The sequence below is a fragment of the Eptatretus burgeri genome, chromosome 10, assembly GCF_056783735.1.
Source record: "Eptatretus burgeri isolate ZD-2024b chromosome 10, Ebu_testis_v1, whole genome shotgun sequence".
Lineage (NCBI taxonomy): Eukaryota > Metazoa > Chordata > Myxini > Myxiniformes > Myxinidae > Eptatretus > Eptatretus burgeri.
Window position 1 is genome coordinate 89,713,039 of NC_140970.1, and position 23,930 is coordinate 89,736,968.

The window sequence follows — 23,930 nt, forward strand, 5'->3', positions numbered from 1 at the left end:
GACATCCGCCTGTTGCGAGCGACATTCGTGCTTTTGACACTGTCCTCTCGTCCATGAAACCTCACTCACCAAGTACTCTGTCTTGTCTTGCATGCACGTGTTGTACAAGGCATATTTCGGTAGCGACCCCCTCAAAACCTGTAGTCCATGGTTCCCTAGTTAAGAACGGGTTGAGGATTGTTAATAAAAACATTGTCGTGAATTTTGCTTGCTGTGATCCTCGTGTTCCCCAATAATCTGGTTAATTCATTTGAAGTTGCCGCTATGGATTCATTTGTGTCACGTCGAGGAACGATCCGTTCGATTGGCATATAAAACCAAAATGGTTACAGACTGGCAGAAAACGCTCGGCATCTGACAAAACCAGTCTGTAACCAGGGGTTCTATTTCCCCAAATGGCAAGCTACAAGGATTACGTTGGTATCGCGATTGAAGGCGCGTGACCCGAGGCCTGTGCTGAGCCGGTGGGTGTTATAAACCCCGGAGACGGTGGTGGTGAGGGTGGCACCAAGGACCGGGTGAGAATCCCGCCACCCCGGATCTGCAACAATATGGCTTTGACTTCATTGTTGAAGATGGTGTGGATAAGCCCCAGTGTCTGCTGTGCTCAAAAGTTCTTGGAAATGGCTCATTGAAACCTTCAATACTAAAACAGCACCTGGAAGCTACACATCCTGCCCATGCATCTGATGACCGTGCTACCTTTGAGGCAAAGAGAGCTCGGTTTAGGGCTGCAGGAACACTGCCCAAACATGGCTTTGTATCTAATAATACACCCGAGCGGGTTTGACGGTCAGCTCGGATACAAAACTTGATGCAACCGAGTGTCAATCAACCTTAATGACTACAGAAAGTGAAAACAGAATTCAAATTGAATTTAACATAAATGCTCGAAGCTAAAATCTCCATATTCTAGGAATCATTCCCAACATCATTGTACAATTTTCAAACCCGCGTTTAGATGTCCGTGAAATAAATACTCTAAGTGTGTGCATTTAATGGCTATATTCAGGACAGAGCTGGACCCCAACTAAAAAGGACCCTCGGGCCACCAAGAAGCTCAACTACTCGCTGCCTGCATGTCTGTGCTCGCCGTCACCACTGTGCTCGCTGTGCACCAGCTCGCCGTCAGATGAAATACCCTAACAAAATCTTAAAACGTCCGTTTTTCACCAGAATTCTTTCAGATACAGTCAAAGCTCGTTACTATGCCACCTCGCTTCTATGCCACTCTCGCTATTATACCACTTTTGCTCGGTCCCGCCAAAATTCAATACAAAATAAATTTACTATGCCACCCCCTACTCTCGCTACCATGCCACTACTGTGTGACTGTTAAAAGGCATGAGTCGTGAAAAAGTCTGTATTGCGCAGTGCTCGATTATCACTCACGTCCAAAGGCGAAGCGACAAACTGCAGTCCAGCTGCGCACAACATAACTCAATACGTACGCGCATAGTCAGACTGTCAAAACACGCGATTCTTCTCCCCGATGCCAGCCACAACAAGCCAATCACAACACGCACAACGAGACACAAAAAAGCGCGAGCACACACACAGACACGCAGGCACACGTACAACAGTGACATCATTTTTTTTCAAATTCAGCCCATAATGTCAGCTCAGAAATGCAAGCGAACCGACTCTACGCTGAAGGAGAAGAAGGAGATCATCGATGCCGCGAAGAAGTAGCCGAATCAGTCCAAGTTGGCCAGGGAGATTAGCAAGAAATGGGGCGTCGAAGTTAAGAGAACCACCGTGAAGGGCATTCTCAGCAAGAAGGATGCAATCGAGGCTGCAATCAAAGCTGGATTTCCATCGAAGCGCATGAAGTTGACACAGGCTCACGACCCAAAGCTTGATGAGGGAGTGCTCATGTGGCTGAAGCAATCAAGAGGACAGAATGTGCCTGTCAGCGGCGATCTGATCAAGGAGAAGGCGATGAAACTGGCCGAGCTGATGCACATCCCAGACTTCATGGCGAGCGACGGTTGGTTGGGCAATTTCAAGAAGCGCCACGGCATCACGTTCAAGACAGTGCAGGGCGAAGCTGGAGCGGTGGATTCGCAATCCCTTCTGGAGTGGCAACAACAGGTTCTCCGGCCCTGACTCGGGCAGTTCTCCGCAGACGACGTCTTCAACCTGGACGAGACTGGACTCTTCTGGCAGCTGCTTCCGAACAAGACCATGGCTTTCAGGGGAGAGCGGTGTACTGGAGGAAAGAAAAGCAAGCAAAGGATCACTCTTCTGGTTGGGGCAAACATGAGCGGCAGCGAGAAGTTCTCTCTTCTGGTGATTGGAAATTACAAGAAACCCCGTGCCTTCAAGAACAAAGAGATCCCGGTCAAGTACAAGGCGAACTCGAAGGCGTGGATGACGGCGGAGCTTTTCGAGGAGATGTTGCGTGCGTGGGACGGACAACTCGGCCAGCAGGGACGCAGAGTGCTGGTCTGTCTCGATAACTTCTCTGGCCACCCTCCCGAGCTCGAGCTGAACAACATCCAACTGGTCTTCTTCCCACCCAACACGACAGCCAATTCGCAACCAATGGATCAGGGAATCATAGAGAACCTCAAGCGCCACTACAAGAAGCTCCTGCTATGCCGCCGGCTTGAGGCCATAGACGAGGGAAAGGAGTTCAAGTTCACGTTGCTCGACGCTCTACACGTCGCCCGGCGTGCTTGGGAGCAGGTCGGCAAGTCGACGATCAGGAACTGTTTCGCGAAGGCCAAGTTCATCGAAGAGGAGATCCAAACTGAGCCACAGGATGCGGAGCTGCCCGACATCTGGGAAGCTCTGCCTGCCGAGGAAAAGATGCACGAGAACGAGGAGATCGAGCTGTCTGACTTTCTCGAAGCCGACGAGCGCCTCGCGACTGGCGGGTATTTCACGCTGGAGGAGATTGCGGAGGAGATTCTGTGCAGTGAGGAGCCGGTGGAAAGCGAAGATGACGAGGTAACTGTCGAGGAAGAAATCGTTCCGTTCGAGGAAGCCCAGCGCGCTTGTAGCACTGTCTGGAAGTTCATGCAGCAGAGAAGCGGGAAGCCCGGTGTGATGCAAGCGTGCGATCGGCTAGACAACGAGATGCACGAGATCCGCCGAAAGAAGATGCGCCAGCCGACGATTCTTGAAAGCTTTGTGTGTCGTGAATTTCTCGCCATGCCATATGTTAGTGTGTGAACTCTGTTAGTGTGTGTATGTTCTCCGTTCTCTTAGCTTATACAACAGTCGTGCCTTTTACTTGCTGGAATAAATTTTGTCTAAAGATTAACTACAGATGGGTAACTTGAGAAAATAAGGCCGTTTTTACAAAATCTCGTTACTATGCCACTCTCGCTACTATGCCACTTTTGCTCGGTCCCGACGGGTGGCATAGTAAGGAGCTTTGACTGTACTTGTAGAGCACATTCCCAAACCATCTAAAATATAAACATTAATCTCACAGACGCTACGAATAAGCAGTCCCTCAGGAGAGGTTAGGAGGTGAAGCAGTGAACAGAAAGCATGTGGTGTCCCTTCCAAAGTCTCACGGCAATTTGAATTGAATATACTAGTACGTGCCCGTACGTGCAACAAAAAAAAAACAACAACTTTCAAACCACGAGCCAGAAGCAACAACCACACAGGCCATTCCTTCGCTCTCATGTGCCCGTACATGCGTGGCCATACGTGCGTGCTCATACGTGCATGGCCGTACGTGCAAACTAAAAAAAAAAAAAATAATAAAAACTTTCAAACCGCGAGCCAGAAACAACCACACAGGCCGTTCCTTCGCTCTCGCATGCCCGTACGTGCAACCACCCCCCCCCCCCACAAAAAAACTTTCAAACAACCACACAGGCCGTTCCTTCGCTCTCGTAAATGATGACTGGATTGGGGCATTGTGTTTATCTATAAATGCACACAAGAATTGGATTGGGGGATTGTGTTTATCTATAAATGCACATAAATCTAATAATCGAGAAATTATTAGAATACATCAAGTCATCACTATCCGGAAGTGGTGCATGCCCGTACGGAATGTTCACATGCATTCCACGAATTATCGCTTGCATAATTCCCTTGCTTGAATTATAATTCGTTCCTTCGCTCTCGTAAACGATGACTGGATTGGGGCATTGTGTTTATCAAAATCTGAAAATAAATAAATGCACATAAATCTAATAATCGAGAAATTATTAGAATACATTGTCATCACATCACCACGGTAGTGGTGAGTACCCGTACGGAATGTTCACATGCATTTCACGAATTATCGCCTGCATTGAAGTAACAACTGCTGTGATACTTACACATACAGAGTTAATTAAAATCAAAATTAAAATCAAGTTTACCTCCCTGTCTTTGCTTGCCATCACATTCGCTGCCATTGACCATTGCCACTCCTACGCCATGGCAACTAAGGCACCGATCCCCAGCGTAACCGGCACGCACGTGACGTCATCGTCGGCTGGTCGTGCACCGGCCTAAGCAGCCACGCCTATGCAGCAACGTGTCCTTTCATTGGTTGGTAAATAAATGGCCATAACTTGGGAACCACTTGTCCGATTAATATCAAACCTTGAAAAGGCACATCCACAGGGCCCCAGCAATATACTTGGCAAGTTTCAATTAGATCGAACCAGTGGTTGTCGAGAAACAGCGGTCACAGACACACAGACACAGACACACACATTGCTGGAATTATAGATAGATAGATTTTCCTCATGAAAAGTGTGTTTCTGAGCAGATTTGCACGAAAATTATCTTCATTAAATGTATAGGTACACCATAAGGTCCCAAAAGTGAAAACAGAAATCAACTAGAACTGAAGACAGCCTCGTTATATGGCATGGAAACGGATGGAAACCCATGGAAGCTACCCCTCGCTGCAATGCATTCCACACAGACTGAGGATATAAACATTCAATTTTCACAAAACTTGATGCAACTGAGTGTTAATAAACCTTAGCGACTATGAAAAGTGAAAACAGAATTTAAAATAACAGCGCGAAGCCGTGTTGAAGTCAGCGGACCTCGTGTTGCCCAATAAACAGGGCCAGACGGCAGAGGTAACGAGAAACTAGTTGGTCGAATTAAATCTTAATAATCCCTATGAAACCCATTATGTATTATAGCCGTCCGATGCTTCCTTATAGGCCATTCGACCAATCGGTCATTTTTCACTTGATGATCCTGTAACCTTGACCCTGAGGCGAAAATGCGAAAAAGACCTCAGACGATCTAAAGAGAGCAACTAGTATTATCATTGTGTCAAGTTAGAACTCAATCGGCCAAGACATCTCAGAGATAGAAAAATAAAAATTGTTGACGGATGGACGGATGGACAGATCTGAGGACATCGAACGGTTATATTAGGTCAGCTCGCTGACCTAACAAGAAAACAATGCTTGCAGCTTTCTATCACATAGTACAGCTAATTGCAAAGGCAAAGAAACCTCATGACATTGCCGAGAAGTTGATTAAACCTTGTGCCTTAGACATGGTTGAACATGTATGTGGGAAAGAAGCAAAACAGAAGATTCAAGACATTCCCCTTTCTCATGACACAATTCGACGTATTAGTGAAATGTCTCAAGATATTTGTCAACAAGTTATTGAACATATCAAATCTAGCCCAGCAAAAATTTCTTTGCAACCTGATGAATCCTGTGATGTTGCTAATTTTTCACAACTGCTTGTTTTTGTCCGGTACATATGTGGAAAAGAACTGAAGGATGAATTTCTCTTCTGTGAAACTCTCCAACAAACCACAAAGGCTGCTGACATAATGCAGAAAATAGAAGACTTCTTGGAAAGGAACAATCTCACATGGGACATAGTTGGTTCAATTTGTACTGATGAAGCCCCAGCCATGATGGGAGTTAGATCAGGCTTCACTGCACTTGTAGAAGAAAAGGCACCCCATGTGATAACAAAGCATTGTGTTCTTCACAGATATGCATTAACTGCGAAAACCCTTCCTGAAAATCTGAAAATGGTTTTGCAGAAAGTTATTGAGGCTGTTACTTTCATTCGTACCTGAGCAATGAAGCACCGATTGTTCAAAACTTTTTATAATGAGATGGGCTCTGAGCATTTAATTATTTTCCTTCAAACTGAGGTGAGGTGGTTCTCACGTGGACTTATTCTTAACCGAGTGTTTGAGCTCCGTACTGAGGTCGAGATTTTTCTTCGTGACTGGAATTCAAAGCTGTGGGAAAAGTTTGCTGGTTCAAAGTTCAAAGTTCATCGCCTCTTTAGGGTACCTCTCAGATATATTTACCCATCTTAAGCAAGTCAACAAACAACTCCAGGGAAAATCGGTAACCTTTTAAAACCACAGTTTTTAAAACAAAAAAACTTTTAAAAACCACAGTTTGCCATGGATGCTCGCTTTCCATCAACCATTCTTTTTTTCCAACTTCAGTGCCAACTCACCCCCCTCACCCCTCACTCTCACTCTCAAAGCAACCATCCCACTCTTCTCCCTCCAAGCCTCCCTCTCACCTCTTTCAAAAATTCCGCCCTCACCTTTCTCCCACCTTTCATCCCCCTCACTCTTCCTTGTCTAAGTTGCCGCCCCTCTCATCCACCAACCTGCCTCCCTCCACTGCCCTCTCACCTCCATCTCTTCACTCCACCTCCTCAAATCCTCAACTGCCATCTTCCTTGTCTCTTGTCCCCCCTCTCTCCCAGCACCACACAGCCTTTTCTCCTCCTCATTCCTCCCCCTCCCCTCGCTATTCTGCAATACCCCACACTCCTTCAGCAACCCTCCTTACCTCCCCCCCCTCGTCCCTCGTCTTACCCTCCCCCGCCCCCTCCACCTCCTGCACCCAAAGCCTCCTCCCCTACCTCTTCATTAAAAGTGTGGACCTCAAATATCCGGGGCCTTCGCTCAAACCTTTCAGATCTTTCCATGCAGGTTGCCACTGACAAACCAGACATTATCTGCCTAACAGAAACTTTCCTCTCCCAAGACGTGTCTGACTCCCAAGTATCTCTCCCTGGTTACTCCCTCTTACGGTATGACAGACCTGAGCCTCGTCCTGGTGGAGGTGTTGCTCTCTTCATCAAAGACTCTATTCCTCACTCTCCCTGCACTGCTCTCACTCCCCCACACCCCCAGGAATACCTCTGGCTTCGGCTTCCCCTCCACTCCCACCTCATGTTTATATGTGTACTGTACCGTCCACCGAACAGTGATGACTCCATCTACACCTCACTCTCCGAAAACATGGACCATCTTCTATCTTCTCATCCAAACTCTCTCTTCCTCTTATGTGGCGACTTCAATTGTCATCACGCCAGTTGGCTAGGTGTGGGTACCTCTCTCACCTGCCATGGGACGTCAGCAAAAGCTTTCTGTGACTCATTGGGACTGACTCAATCGGTCAACTTCCCGACCCGGATCTCAACCAATGGTACTCCATCTCTTCTGGATCTGATTTTGACAAATTTCCCTGACAATATCTGCTGCTCTTCCTTCGCTCCAATTGGTTCTTCTGACCACGTCCTTGTTAAAGTGGACATCTCTCTGGCTGTCATCAGAGAACCACCTCACCGCCGTCGAGTCTGGCATTTCACTCAAGCCGACTGGCAGGGTCTCCGAGCAGCCATCAAACTTACAGACTGGTCTCCTATCACTACTTTCTCAAACATCAACTCATCCTGGGAATTCTTTCAAAGAAACTTGCTCTCCCTCATGCACAGATTTATCCCCTCTCGTGTTCAGTTGTCTTACCCTTCCTCCCGCCCTTGGTTTACTGAAGCTTGTGGCGAGGCAGTTGTCCTGAAACAACTTGCCTTTGCCTCATGGAAAGCAAACCCAACTGAGGGCAATCTCAGTTCTTTCCACAAAGCTCGGAACAAGTGTGTATCTACCCTCAGGAGAGCCAGAAAACAACATCTTTCTCATCTCAAGTCTGAACTCTCAGACCTCTCTCCCTCCTCAAAATCCTGGTGGCGTTTAATCAAATCTGTTTCTGGTGTATGTTCCCCCTCCATCCCCTCCCTTACCTCAAATGGCCGCACTGCTGATTCCACACGTGATAAAGCTGAATGTCTAAACTCGGTGTTTGCAGCTAAATCTTGTGTCCCAAACCCATCACTATCTCTACCCACTTTACCCAGTCGCACCCAACTGTCCCTGGACTCTGTATCCTTTTCTCCTGACAAGGTGGAGAGCTTGCTTTCAAACCTCGAGTCAGATTCTGCAACCGGTCCAGACGGCATCAGCCCACGTGTCCTCAAAGCCTGCTCTTCTGCTCTTGCTCACCCTCTCTCTGTTCTATTCACCCTCTCATTTTCCCAAGGTCATCTGCCATCTGCTTGGAAATCTGCTAACATCACTGCCCTGCATAAAAAGGTGCAAAAACAGATCCCTGTAACTACAGACCAATCAGCCTTCTCCCAATCATCAGCAAGGTTATGGAATCCATCATTGCTTCAGACATGAAATCCTTCCTCTTCTCCAATGGCTTGATTTCCAATCATCAATTTGGTTTCAGACCAGGTCACTCTACCCTGGATATGCTGCTACTGCTCTCCCATCAATGGATGGAGGTCCTCAATGCCAGACAGGAAATCCGAGCCGTATCCCTGGACATATCACGTGCTTTTGACACAGTCTGGCACCCTGCCCTACTCACCAAACTCTCTTCCCATGGTATTCAAGGCCATCTCCACTCATGGCTCGCAGACTTCCTCTCCTGTCGCAGTCAACGTGTGGCCCTAAATGGAGTTCTTTCATCCCCTCTTCCTGTGCAGGCTGGAGTTCCTCAAGGTAGCGTTCTGGGCCCTGTTCTTTTTCTGGTTTTCATCAATGATCTCTCGGACTCTCTGGAAAATCCTCTATTTCTCTTTGCCGATGACTCCACCCTCTGCCGTACCATCTGTCATCCCTCAGACCGGCAAGCAGCAGCTTCTTCGCTCACTGCAGATCTGGATAAAATCACAAACTGGTCCAACACGTGGAACATGTCTTTCAATCCACACAAATCTCACACTCTCACTATGTCTCTTCGAAAGGACCGTTTGCAAAACCCCCCCCATCCACTTTCTCAACAATCCTCTGGAAGAAGTCTTTTCTTTCAAGCTTCTGGGTCTCACTATCTGCCATGACCTTTCCTGGGAAAGTCACATTTCCAACCTTGCCTCAAAAGCCAGTCGCCGACTGGGAATCCTCCGTCGTGCAAAGTCCTTCCTCGGCCCTCTTGAGCTCCTGACTACTTACAAAGCTTTTGTCCGTAGCCTGATGGAGTACTGCTCTCCCCTCTGGGCTGGTGCTCCTGCCTCCCACCTTTCTCGACTTCACGCTGTCGAAACCAGGGCTTTTAAGATCATTGGCATCTCCCGCAATGAAGCTGAGTCTTTGGGCCTCTCACTCAATCACCGCAGGTTGGTCGGTGGTCTTTCTGTCTTCTACCGACTCCTCTCCAGCCTTGCCCCCCTGCTCTCTCTGCGATTTGTCCCAACCACATTTCCACAGGGCGCTCAAGGTCCGCCAACAACCCCCTTCTGGTAAAACTACCAAAATCACGAATCACTGCTCATCTTCACTCTTTCATTCCTCTTTTTTCCCGCCTTTGGAATAAACTTCCTCACTCTATTCTTTCCCATTCTTCCCTCCAGGCTTTCAAAACAGCTGTTCACCACCACCTCTTATCTTCCCCCATCCAAATCCTCGATCTTTTCTACCCCCGATAATCCACCCAAGCCCACTTCCTTCAATTCTCCTGCTTTCCTTCCTGAAAGTCCCTGTAATGTCCATCTTCTCCTCGCCATGTTCCCCGTCCCATCCCCATCCCTCTCCCTTCCACAGTTCACCTGTGTCTGTTCCCCAATGTTTTGTCCCTTCCACTCCCACCCCTCTTGTCTCATGCCTCCTTGCTGTGAGTTGTGTGTTAGCTCTCATACGAGCCTCGACCAAGGTATACAAAAAAAAAAAAAAAAAAAAAACCATCGTTGAAGCAGGTGAAAATATGAAAGCATTGCAGACAAAGCTGGATTTATGGGCACGAAGAGTTCATCAAAATTTTTTTGCAAATTTTCCAAACTTGGATGAGGCCATTAGAGAAGAACCTGGTGCGGTACCTGAAATAAATGAAGACATCACAACACGTTTGAACATCTTGAAACATCACTTCACTGACTACTTTCCAGATGACATGATACCTACAGAAAGATGGATATTAAGACCTTTTACCACTGATCTGTCAGAAATGAGAGATGACAACCCAGCAAAAGAGGAGCTGATTGATCTTCAGTCCTCTGCTAGTCTTGAGGAAGAATTTGATAGAGTTGGTGTTGATTTCTGGATGAAACTCACAGATTCATTCCCATTTCTTACTCAGCGAGCCTTCAAAGTGCTTGTTCCCTTGTCACCACATATCTATGAGAATCAGGTTTCTCTACTTTAGTAGCTATGAAGACAAAGGCAAGGAACAGCCTGAAATCTGATGACGACATAAGGGTAGCGTTGTCATCAACAGCTACTCAAATAAATAAACTAGTTGACTCAATGAATCAGCAGAATTCCCACTGATAACACTGGTCAACAATTTTTTACTTTCTGAATGTTGTCTAAATTTCTACAAGTGAATTAGGGTATTCTGGCACTGCTGAATCAGGAAATGGCATCCGTTTCTCTCCATCAGGTCAGGTTTTTGTGCTAAGTTGATTTGAAAAAAATCAGATCTTGTGACAAAATCAATTACATTTTTGTGGCATTATCAGCTGATTTTTGTCAACACATATCATCCTAAACATGTTTTTAAGAAAAAAATTTTTTTTGCCAACAACATTTATTGATTACATGATAGAAACATCGATTACTGTCATCTGAATGGTGGGCATTGATAAAGGTAAGTACAAGTAAATTGCATGTTGCGTCACCACTGTTCAAACTTCAGGGCTTGAACTTCCGTTTCTTCGAACTCCTGGAATGTTCAGCGGCAGGGAGGTCTCTCTTCAGATTCCAACAGTAGTCAGCCATCATGACTGCGTCCCAGCGACCCTGATACCTGGTCTCCATCTCCTTCATGTCCTGATGGAATCTCTCCCCCTGCTCGTCACTCATTGAACCCAAGTTCTCAGGAAACCGGTTCATATGTGAAAATAGGTAGTGCATCTTGATGCTCATGTTGCAGCCCAGGTTTCTGAAAGCAGTCAGCATGTTGTTGACAAGTTCTGCGTAGTTTCTGGCCTTATTGTTGCCAAGAAAGTTCTTCACTACCAAAACAAATGTCTTCCACGCTTCCAGTTCCACTTCGTTCATTGAGTTTTTGAACTCCGGATCTCTGATGAGCTGACGGATCTGAGGACCATCAAAGATGCCAGCTTTCAACTTCTCCATGGTCAATCCTGGAAAAGCCTGGCACAAGTAAGTGAAGCAGTCACCATCTTTGTCCAGAGCCTTGGTGAACTGCTTGATTAAGCCGAGCTTGATGTGCAGCGGTGGGAAGAGTATTCTGTCTCTGTCCACCAGAGGGTCGTTGATGACGTTCCTTTCTTTGCATGGCACCAATTCCTCCCGCACAGGCCAGTCCTTCTTCGTGTAATGCTGAGCACGGTCCCTACTATCCCACATGCACAGAAAACATGGGTACTTGGTGAAGCCAGACTGTTGTCCCAACAAAAAGTTCACCATCTTCACGTCAACACAAATAAACCACTTATGCTGATCATAACCAATTTTCTCCAGCACATACTTCACCGCTTCATACTTCTCCTTCCGTGTAGTCGAGTGAGCGATGGGTACAGAGGCAAACTGGTTGCCGTTGTGTAGCAGAACACATTTCAGTGATCGCTTGCTGCTGTCAATGAACAGTCTCCAATCTTTGGGTTCGTACTGGGGCACTCCAAGCTTGAGCAGAAGCTGCGCAATATCAGCACAGTACACCAAGTCCTTCTCTTCAGAGAAAAAACGGAGGTACTCTTGATGCCTGTTGCGGAAGAAGCTGATTTTTTTGGAAGACCAATTTGCGGAAGACCAATTTTTGGAAGATTTTGAGGTTTTATGACTTCAAACTGATCCCTTTTCGACATAATCACCCAGAACTATCGTACCTGAATACTTCTTGTCATTAAAATAATTATTTCCAATCAAAACAATTATTTGATATGACATTTTACCCCCACCAACTTCTTCTAAAATGCTCCACACATGCGTACATGTGAACAAAAATGTAAAAAACGACATGTGGCCATATCTCAAAAACTTGACCTGATTGAACAAAACTAATGTGAGTTTTGGATTCAGCGCATCAGATTCGTCCTAAATCAGCTTAAAAAATGCAGACAACAAATTTGTTGTTGACCAGTGTAATGCTTCTGGTATTTTTGTTTGATACAAGTGGACTGTTTGTTTTTTTCCTTTATCAAAGTTTATTTGTGCAAAACCGTAATCATAAAGTTGTTAAATCTTCTTTTTGTCTGTGCCTCTATGCCGGATATGCATTTTTTTGCATGGGAGTAAGGGGGTAAATGGCGAAATACATCAAGCCGAGGGGGTAAATGACAGAGGTAGGGTTGAGAATCACTGCTCTAAAGAGAAGTGAATTCTTGAAAACAGTTTTCTGAAAGGCTCACTTGGCTGCACCTGGATAGCATGCAATTCTGATGTCAAAAAGGCATGCAATTGAGTGTTGTGGAGTAGCAGCTGAAACCTGAATCATATCCAGGTTCCTACTGATGACTCAATCTTTGCTCTTCACTTCTTCGAGTTCCTTCTTGGTCTTCCGTTTGAATATGGATCCAACTCAACATCCACCTAGACATTTGACGTTCGACTGAAGGTGGAAGCAATTTACCTGTTCGACTTGAGAATGCACTTTTGAAGTTTTAATCACAGCCATTCAAGAATTGGACAATTATCCATCATGATCACATAGCCACTAATTTGATTGCAAATTATCCTTTAGTTGTACATCAAGATGAGTGCAAGACATGTGACTTGAATTTGGCACACGTGTAACTTCAAAAGAAAAGATTTTACAAATTTAAGCAAGACGATAAAAGTTAAGTTAACTTTGATTGCTCAGCAAGCATATTAAAAAAGAATAAGCAAGCAACTTTTGTGCTACATTTTGAATGTGCTGTTGTGGTTTGTAGTAATTGTGTGTGTCTGAATTAATACATATGGGCAATTCCGCAGTTAGTAACGTTACATTTTAGGGACATTCTCATTATTTAGATAAGAGTCCTTTCTCTATCTGTGGATGTAAAGTCTCATTAATGTCACCAGAGATCAACCTAGTCTAGACGTAGAACAGAGCAAAGAATGAAATCATTTCATGAAACATTCTAGAAGAAAGAACTGCTTTTAATGCCGGTTAGTAACGTCCTTTTTTTGTAACGTTACTAACCGGCATTAAAAGCAGTTCTTTCTTCTAGAATGTTTCATGAAATGATTTCATTCTTTGCTCTGTTCTACGTCTAGACTAGGTTGATCTCTGGTGACATTAATGAGACTTTACATCCACAGATAGAGAAAGGACTCTTATCTAAATAATGAGAATGTCCCTAAAATGTAACGTTACTAACTGCGGAATTGCCCATATGGTAGGACAGACTATACAGCTGAGAAATGAACCAGCTGTTCGCACGACAGCCTCTGGTCCTACAGGTTCCAAATGCAAAAACAAAGTGTGTGTTGGCACCCACATGTCAACCAGAACAAGGTAGCATCGGAAGATTAGGCAACATATCCCATCACTGAGGATCATTAATGAGCTGGGTGAGTTTTCAATTGATGATCAAGTTGAAACATGGCAAATCTCCCAAAAAGCTTACAATCCAAGTCCTTAATATCTGCTGAATTCAGAATTTAAACGGACAATTCACCCTGACTGAACAGTGCTAAAGTGGACACTGAACTGGCATCTCATAGACTGTCACATGTGGTGAACCCATCTACTTGAGCACAGGTGGTGAAGTACAAATCAATGGGAACTTGTAGTTAGGTCAGACAGCAGATGGTGCATGATGATTAAGAGCCATTATTCGGGGGGGGAGGGGAGGGGAATGCCACAGCATTGCCAATAGGCCTGTGAAAAACAAACTTTGAACAAGCAGAATTCACCAGAATACAGACACAGACACAGACACAGACACAGACACAGACACAGACACAGACACAGACACAGACACAGACACAGACACAGACACAGACACAGAGAGAGAGAGAGAGAGAGAGAGAGAGAGAGAGAGAGAGAGAGAGAGAGAGAGAGAGAGAGAGAGAGAGAGAGAGAGAGAGAGAGAGAGAGAGAGAGAGCAAGGTCACCATAAATCAACAACTCTCATGGCCACATGAAAAAGATGACTCCAATACTGAGTTTGCCATCGTTTTCAAACCAAATGCACAAGCTTCAACAATCCTGAGGCCGTGGCGGTGAGAAGGGGTGGTGGACGGCCTAAATTGAGAAAAGAGAGAAAATGGAAATGGAACCTAAGCTCAACAATGTCACTTCTTTCCACAGCTTTGCACCAGTTTCCTAACCCCGAAAAGCCCTGAAAATAAACAAGGAAGTGAATGAGAGATGGCTCCACATGCATGACCAACTCGTGAGAGCAATCAATCAATTAATAAATCAATCAATAAATCAAGCAATAAATCAGAAGAGCAGAACATCCAGATGTATATTCCTCTTTGCTCATTTTCTGCAGTAATTTTGCATTTCCAAAAAGCTTTCTCATGACAAAAGCAGCAAAAGGGACTCTTCTTCTTCCATTACACCTATTGCTTCAGATTCATTCGTGTGCACAATGGTTTGCTGTGTTCTGTCAGGACTCACTCCCCCCAAGCTTTCTGTGCTGCTTTCCATTGACAATAATAAAATCAATTAGCTGCAACATGATTCTATGTACTGACAAGATAAATTTGTAAAGGGAGAGCAAAATTAGGTTTGATGGCCACTGGATTCGTAGCCAGATGTTGTTGGTTCAGACAAATCCAGCCGAAGGCAGCAATATGAAGCATTTTGATCCTAAGCTTCTGGACCCCGAACTAGAATTATCATCTCGCTAATGGATCATCAGTAAAGACATGGCTGGCTCACTAATGAGATTCAAGGAGGGGATAATCTGCCTGACCTGCCTGGTTTGGTCAACGTGTGGCAAGAGTTCACATTTTGTGGTCGACTGAATGCCTCAGGGCACGAACTCAAGAGAGGAAGTAAAATGCGTATAACACGAACCAAAAAAACAACAAAAAAAGAACAAGACTGCCCTAAAAAGGTTGTGGGATTGAAGACACACACCGCACCCCAACAGAGTACCTCACACAAAGCATAATATCAGAGCGGTGTTTATCCAGTGTTGTTCAACTGCATGAAAAACAAGACATTATCATGCAATCTTATAGATAACGTACCATCTTACTGCTCGGTAACATGTGACACTGTACTGTATATGTTGTTATGACATAAGCATGATGTAGTTCCAAAATCAAAGCAATGACAGAGCCTGACGTCTTGCACAGTTACTGTTTTGCTCATTCGACACACAACTGCAACGTTCAAGAAATGCCATTGTAAATTACTGTACTTGATAAGCAGAAGCTCTCCCTGGTGAGCCTGGTGTTGGCGTAGTGGTTCGGGTAGCGGCTTGGGATCCAAAAGGTCCTGAGTTCAAGCCCCGTTGTCGCTTGAATTAATACACACCAGGAGGTTGACTCAGCCTGTCATCCTTCCGAGGTTGGCGAAGTGAGTACCAGTGTACTGGGCCCGGTGTATGCCCCGGTTAGAATAGGTGTACCATTTCCCTGTGTCGTAAGAGGCGACCAGGGTTGCGTCAGGAAGGGCATCCGGCATAAAAGCTGTGCCAAATCATTATGCGGATCACAACGGATGATCCGCGGAGGAGGAGGAGGAGGAGAAGAAGAAGGACAAGAAGAAGAAGGACAAGAAGAAGGAGGACAAGAAGAAGAAGGAGGACAAGAAGAAGAAGGAGGACAAGAAGAAGAAGGAGGACAAGAAGAAGAAGGAGGACAAGAAGAAGAAGGAGGACAAGAAGAAGAAGGAGGACAAGAAGAAGAAGAAGGAGGACAAGAAGAAGAAGAAGGAGGACAAGAAGAAGAAGGAGGACAAGAAGAAGAAGAAGGAGGACAAGAAGAAGAAGAAGGAGGAGAAGAAGAAGAAGAAGGAGGACAAGAAGAAGAAGAAGGAGGACAAGAAGAAGAAGGAGGACAAGAAGAAGGAGGAGAAGAAGGAGAAGGAGAAGGAGAAGGAGAAGGAGAAGGAGAAGGAGAAGGAGGAGAAGGAGAAGGAGAAGGAGAAGGAGAAGGAGAAGGAGAAGGAGAAGGAGAAGGAGAAGGAGAAGGAGAAGGAGAAGGAGGAGGAGAAGGAGAAGAAGGAGGAGAAGGAGAAGGAGAAGGAGAAGGAGGAGAAGGAGAAGGAGAAGGAGAAGGAGAAGGAGAAGGAGAAGGAGAAGGAGAAGGAGAAGGAGAAGGAGAAGGAGAAGGAGAAGGAGAAGGAGAAGGAGAAGGAGAAGGAGAAGGAGAAGGAGAAGGAGAAGGAGAAGGAGAAGGAGAAGGAGAAGGAGAAGGAGAAGGAGAAGGAGAAGGAGAAGGAGAAGGAGAAGAAGCTCTCCCATGGCAAAATACCCACTGCTAGTTAGGCTCTGGTTACTGAAAACGCTGAGAAAAGTCTTATATTTTTCCAATGTTCATTTGCCTCATTGTATGTTTTGCTGATCAACTATAACAACGGCAGTTTTTATATATTTATTCATATGTAACCTGTGGCTGCTTGGCTGCATCATTTTCTGGGGGCGTGCTGTGCCGCTGATGCAATGCCACCATTACCAGCATGCTGGTACTCATTTCGCCGACCTCATAAGGATGGCAGGCTGAGTCAACCCACTTCGTGTTAATTCAAAGGCATGACAAGGGCTTGAACTCATGACCCTACGATCCTAAACCAGCCACCCGAACCGTTAAGCCAACACCGGGCTTACAATGGCGGTGATAGCAAGCGATGAACTGTGATCAAGCCACTGAGTACAAGGTATAGAGTGCTGTAATTAAAATGAATGGTGAGCACCATGTGCAACTCGTGGTGCATGCATGTGAGATTTCAGTGAATAATGGAAATAGTTGTTAAAAAAAGCAAACATAAGAGGTGTGTGTGCAACTCAGTGAGCAGGATGGCTTGTGTATATGGTGCTAAGTACCATGCACAGTCAGTTCAGAGTCCTTGTTAATGTCGTAAAGACGCAACGCCTCATCCAGCTCCATCTGGGAGGAGATGGTGCAGGGATCACCTGGTGAGGCAAAAACATGGGTTAGCACGGAAAGTGGATTTCAATAAAAGTAGACAGGTATCGAATAATCTACGTGATGACCGACCTTCCTCATCGATCCACTTGAGTGTGAATGGCTGTCCTTGTGAAAAAGCACACATTTGCCGTATGTCCTCACACAAGCCGGAAAAGGTGAGCATTGAGCCCACATGAGAGATCAAGATGTCTCTGTAATCACACACAAAGCATCAGGATAAAGAACTGGAAACAAACTTGGAATGATATGTTAACAGTGGCATTCCAGTCGGCAAAATTATGCTGAAACAACATTAACAGACGTTTCGTTGTTCAATGTCGTGACGCAATTCCAACCTTAACGTTGAAACAACATTAAATGTCTGCTGGGATCATCAATTGGGGGATAGCCGGGTAGAAAGAAAGCCAGTTGGGCGTGAAGATCTGGATTGAGCCTCTTGAATGTAAACCATAAATGTTTATTTTGCCACTTAAAAATAAATAAACAAGTAAATAAAAAAACCAACATGAACTTGCCTAATTACCAACTATCCAACTTCGATTACTTATACCTTAGGAAAACCAACATAACCAAAATGCCTACTCTTGCAAAAGATACAATGAACCACTTGCAACAAAAGATATGATGAACCAAATACCTGCAACCTCTTCTCTAAAACTACAAATACAATTTCGATGAAACTTTACGACAACCTTCATCACCCAGTATGCACCAAAGTTTATTCACGGCATTAAAAAAAATAATAGTAATTTTTAAATCAGTCCCTAAGGAATCTGTGGGAGTTACCCTCCAAAAGAGATATTTGCTTTCTTCTCAGAAACTACACATGCAATTCCAATGAAACTTGACCACAGCCTTCATCACCAATGATATGCTAAAGTTTATTCCCGGAATTAAATATATCGGGGTCTGAGGGATCTACTGAGTGAGTTTATGGGAGGGGGGGTTTCCCCCCCAAAAGAGACATTTGCTTTCTTCTCAGAAATTACACACACAATTTCGATGAAACTTGACCACAACCTTCATCATCCATGATGTACCAACGTTTATTCACGACATAAAAAATTGGTGTCTAAGGATGTTTACGGGGCTGGGGGGAGGGGGGTTCCCTCCTAAATATGTACTTGCTTTCTTCTCCAAATTCACACACACAATATTGATGAAACTTGACCAAAAACTTCAATCACCTGTGATGTACCAAATTTGTTCACGCCATTAAGAAAAAATGGAAGTCTAAGTAAGTCTATTGGGGGGTGAGGTGGGGAGGAGTTGCCCCCCCAAAATAGATATTTGCTTTCTTCTCAGAAACTAAACACATTATTTTGATGAAACTTGACCACAACCTTCATCACCCGTGATGTACCAAAGTTTGTTCACACTGTTAAAAAAGCGTGGTTTAAGGGGTTTATGGGGTTGCCACCAAAAATAGGTATTTCCTCAAAATAGGTACATGAACAAACTTTGGTTTGTTCACGGCATTTAAAAAATAATCTATAGGTATATACTTTCTTCCCCATCACATATTTTGGGGATTAACCACACCTACCAGTGGTTCCCTAGTTTTCTTATCCAGCCACAACCAGGAGAGTGCCCAGGGGTATTGCCCTTATATTTATAGGATTGACTACTGGGATATAACAAAGACCCAAAAAGCTCAAAGGTAAGCATATTTTTTTAAATGGAATAAGTCTGCACTTTAAAGGACAAAGGAAACTGGTAATAACATGTTTTTGTTGTATTGTCAAAAGACAGAGACCAGGGTCTTTTCATAATTCGTTTGAGGTCATTGAAAAGTGGTCGCAAGGACTAACTTGAATGGCATTCAGTAGAGTGCATTGTCTCACCTCGCATGGTAATTCTGAACAAAAATACCATCGTTAACTGAACACGCTACTATTATGGCCCACTGCTATTCTGGCCCCTGTATTATCCATGCTACCTGTATTATCCACGCACCCAATGTCACATACATTGCCATTATCCGTACCTTTATTACCCGGCGCTCATGAATTGAAAAGCGGGGTTAAGCGATCGGTCGCGTACGTGTGCAATATGTACGTGTCTGCATTTTTAAAATTCATTTTCTCAGCAACTCTTGGTCTGATTGACACAAAATTTTCCAAATTGGTGTGCCACATCCTGGAGAATTTTTTTGTCACAATGACGTCATAGGTCACGTGATACAGGCGTCATCCTGGAAAAACCGAAAAACTTTGCCCCTCTATATCTCCAAAACCACTCCATGAAAAAAAAATGCTCATTGTAATGTGCACCCCATGAGGAATAAGATTTGTTAATGAGGATGTCGTCAGTGCCTTCATTATGACATCACAATTCGACAAGTGCAACGTAGCAGCCATATTGGATCGAAGCAAAAATCTTTTAAAATCTTCCTCTCTGAAACCGCTTAACTGCTCAATGCAAAACTTTAACTAACTCAACTATCCACAGGATATATAGTTTGATAAAAATGACATCATCGGTCACTAGTCTGGCAGCCATATTGGATCAAAGAAAAAATAAACCAATGTCACCTGCAGGGTGACACGTATCTTGCCAAAAGGTGACCACGTGTGACTTCTTTAAGGTCACACTGAGGTGAACAGAGCTGCAATCCACCAGGAGCGACTCCTTGAGGAATATCTGCCTACGAGAGATTCCGATGAGAATCGTTCTACAGAGTAACCATTAAAACTATGTGTTTGCCTCATAACGTCACCAAATGACGTCATAATGTCTCAAGCTTGACATATCTAGAAAGCACTCATCGAGGTGTTCAATTTGAGGCACTACACGATATGGTTCCTAAAACTTGAAAATTTGACCTTGGGGTCAAATGTTTGACCTCAGGCACTAACCATGAAAGTCAAGGCCAATCGCCACCAAAAACTAATCAGCTGAGCGCCAGACCATATACTACATCCCCATAAAGATTGGAGACGATTAGATTAAAATTACTCAAAAAATAAGGGTTTCGTCGATTCCCCTGATTTGCGACAAAGTGACCTTGACCTTTGACCTTCAAAATTTTATGCGCTGAAAGGGACCTCTATTGGCCTCTGATATGCGAAGTTACAAAAATTTCCAATGATAACTGTGCTCTGCAGAGTGATTTATATGTGATTACAGACAAAAAAAATATATTAAAAAAAACATATGAAGGTCAAGGCCAATCGCCACCAAAAATTAATCAGCTGAGTGCCAGACCATGAACTATATTCTCATGAAGTTTGAAGACGATCCAATCAAAATTACTCAAAAAATAAGGGTTTCGTCGACTCCCCTGATTTGCGACAAAGTGACCTTGACCTTGACCTTTGACCTTGACCTTCAAAATTCTGTGCGCTGAAAGGGACCTCTATAGGCCTCTGATATGTGAAGTTACAAAATTTTCCATTGATAACTGTGCTCTGCAGAATTTTTTATACGTGATTAGACAAAAAAAATAAAAAAATAAAAAAAACCTGCTGACTAACATATCTTGCAAAAACTTCGTTTTGGCAAGATAAAAATCTTAAAAAACAGAAGAGTTGGATCTTGCACCAAGTCCTTCTCAAGACTGCGCAGGACAAGTATTCTCTGAATACCATCGAGTTGATTATAATTGATCGATTATTAGGATGTTTGTGCACATTAAAAGGCTAAATTGCATCAATTGATGAAGATGCATATGAAAAAATATAAACTACATTTCCCATGGCTAGTCAATCACATGTATAAAGTTTCACATTGATCTGTTAAGTGGTTCTGGAGAAGTTTTGTCGACGTTTTTAATTGCAATCCAATATGGCTGGCAGACCATGTGAGCGATGACATCACAAATTTAATCATTAACTCACATCAGGTCATAGATCAGATATGTGAAATTTCAGATTTTTCAGATAAGGATTTAGATTAAACCAATTATGGCTGGAATGCCATTTTACCAATGATGTCATCGTTATCACCAAACACACCCCATGGGGAGTTGATGACACATGCCAAGTTTAAATTATTTTTTGTTGAGCGGTTTCGTAGATGCCCAAATTTTTTCTTCAATCAATACAGCTGCCATACCATGTGACTTATTTGTCCGATTTCGCAATGAAATATTTTTGATGCGGAGTTCCTCCTCTGTTTAGTTTCGCATTGATCAGACAAGCGGTTGCAGAGGAAAGAAAAAATTAAAGGGAAAATATAGATGTGGACACAGACAGACACGAGATTACAAGAGTATCGCAACCCCATTGGGGTGAGGCAAACAAGTGGGATTGCCTTCTCAATGACTTGGATGACCAAATAAGTTGATGGTGCTTTAGTACAGCAAAGGTGATTAGTCTTTACATGTGGGTCATGCGTGGGCAAAAAGAATGAGGGTAGAGCCAGTTATATGAAAAATAGATCCAAGGTTTATTGTCCTAAATCTATAAATTCAGGTGGTTAATATATTTACAAAAGTCAGTCAGTCTGACATTAAAATTAAGTGGGAACAGCATCAAATGTCAAATAGAGGCAAAATATATCAATTGATAAGGATATAAATATTATTTCACTGCTGGTAGAAGATGGTACGAATCTCGGCCCAACTATAAACTGCCATCCTCGTGCTTTGCATGCAGGGTGAGGCATCAATGTGTGTGCCATCCATCGGAAGGACGGAAAGCTGGAGCCCATCCGGCAGAACTGGTTTTTGGTGGATGACAGATCCCACAGCATCATTTGTGGGTGAGTTATAAAAGGCACCCTGCACAAATTACAAATTCCTGTCCAAATCACCTTCAGTTTAACATCAGGCTTGGCCAGCTTGTTCATGAAAGACAGCCAAAAATAAATTAAAAAATTTTTTTCTGGCAAACCCCACAATAAAGTGAAAATAATGGTGCTTTTAATGAAGCAGGAGTAGTTTACAATGTCTTCTTCAAAATGTGCTTTATCATCAGTGAGGATGTGTCTGAAGAGTGCGGGCAAGAATGGGGGTAACAACCACATAAGGAAACGTGCAGAGCATGTGATGTCATCATTTTTAGAATGCAGGTTTGAGTAATAGGACTTATCCATTTTACACCACACATACAATGCATTGTGGGAACCCAGGTGATAAGCCACCACAGAAAAATTAGAACATTATATTTTGTTAGTCACGCATATTTAATTGTTCGATCCAAACACGAGTTTGAATTGAAGAAATCCTGACGAGTTGAAAGTCGCAGAACTAAAGATCTGGTTGAAGCAGCAGGGAGCATCGCTATAGTTACATGACTGCAAGTCCTGAAACATTGTAGGTCTTCAGTCATGGACATTATCATTGGTTGGCAGTTGTGACAGTCACAGTGTGACTCGGCCTTTACGTTTCCTTTGTAGGTTTTGGCTGGAACATTTCTACTTCTTTCATGCGTTCAGTCACATCACCCCTGATTTTATTCGGCTGCGGCCAAAAGCCATCTTTCAAGTACAGCAAGTTGAACCCAATTGTCAGACATGTTCAGCGAAACAAATGTTCGATCAACCATTCCTCCATCTTCCAACAAACCTGCCAGGAGGATAATGATGAGTGCTCATACCACAGCTATATTCTTCACAAAGCTTTTCGAACTAGTGCAACCAACTCGTTCAACACTGAACATTTGGTCTCGGCGATGGATACTCCATGCATGGCACATAGACTATGTATGGAAATTATCTAACCTTTTTACCTCTGTATCCAAGAAAAGTGACATCTGCTCAAGATTTTTAAAAAAAAGAAAAACTCAGAGCACCACAATCTGATCAAAAATGTGCAATTGGTGCTCCTAAAAATCCATTTACATCTTCAGATGGCCCTATCCAACTAGTCCGGTGCACGAATGACCATTGAAACAATGGCCTGAAATCTCTTCAAAAGAGAAGAAAGAGGAATACTTATTCAGCACATACTTGTACCAGGGTACATATTAACCCTATTCAGGCTGGGCTTTTTCAAAGTATGTTTAGGCCGGGGAGGGGAGGGATAATTTTAACCCTCCATCCCCAACCTTCCCAAGATCCCAGAAATGGACTTTCAGTTTCCTTTTGTTTTGTATTATTCTAATTTCTAATGTATTTTATTGTTTAATAGTGAGGTTAAGCAATTGGTGTGCACAACGGGGTTGAACAATTGGTTCATGTCTGTCTGTTTGTCTGTGCATCCATCTGTCTGTCTACAAACGTTGGTTTATGATCGAGGAACAACTTATTTAAATTCAATGTTATATTTTAAACATAAATGAGAAAACAAGCCTGCGTTTAAACGCATTCTGTCTCTGAATTCGTCCCGATCGCACTTGCACAGAGAGGAGTGAGATCGTTTTCTTTACTCTGTCTACCTGGCAGTCAAACGAAATTAAAAATCATTCCAAACAGGAAACTTACCGTTTGTAAGGACGTCATAATGGCACATATGACAGGAACGAAGAACTAGCGTAACATGTTAGATAGAGTGATGTAATTAATAGACACTTCGTCAATGGCAGTAAGAGGGCGGTAAACTTCGGAATTAATTTTTTATGCCATTTTTACAATCTTAATTTTATTTAAATTTAATTACATACTTGAACACTGAAGAACACAAATCGCCATCTTATCACTTCCAAGAACCTCCAGTTTAGCAGTACTTGGATGTTAAATAGGGTGGTGTATAAGACTGCTTTAATAGTGCTAAAAATTGTGGATTTTT

At 43.7% G+C, this 23,930-nt stretch overlaps 2 protein-coding genes across 7 annotated transcripts in view; both read right to left on the bottom strand.

The window, feature by feature from the left end:
• Nucleotides 1–23,930, bottom strand: part of LOC147019074 (protein kinase C iota type-like) — a 186,643-nt gene that overhangs the window by 151,033 nt on the left and 11,680 nt on the right. For all 6 annotated transcript variants that reach the window (XR_015062626.1, XM_085899304.1, XM_085899302.1 and 3 more), the window contains exons 2-3: nucleotides 17,330–17,451; nucleotides 17,155–17,244 (exon numbers count right to left, since the gene is read on the bottom strand). Coding sequence is in view for 5 of the 6 variants with exons in the window: in XM_085899304.1 (XP_085755430.1) it covers nucleotides 17,155–17,244; nucleotides 17,330–17,451 (212 nt within the window). In the remaining variant the exon portion in view is untranslated. The remainder of the gene's footprint in view (nucleotides 1–17,154; nucleotides 17,245–17,329; nucleotides 17,452–23,930) is intronic.
• LOC147019075 (uncharacterized) lies at nucleotides 3,799–17,045 on the bottom strand. Its single transcript, XM_085899907.1, has 3 exons — nucleotides 16,939–17,045; nucleotides 9,944–11,927; nucleotides 3,799–6,310 (listed from the first exon to the last, which is right to left on the bottom strand). Exons 1-2 carry the CDS (start codon nucleotides 17,043–17,045, stop codon nucleotides 10,892–10,894), a joined length of 1,143 nt encoding a protein of 380 aa, XP_085756033.1. The 3' UTR covers nucleotides 3,799–6,310; nucleotides 9,944–10,891.

Bases quoted from the DNA above. Each gene is read 5' to 3' on its own strand.
- LOC147019075 (XM_085899907.1), bottom strand. From the start codon at position 17,045: ATGCACCACGAGTTGCACATGGTGCTCACCATTCATTTTAATTACAGC. The intron at 11,928-16,938 runs GTAAGCCCGGTG...CTTCCGCAACAG, and splicing joins CGCTTGCTATCACCGCCATT to GCATCAAGAGTACCTCCGTT.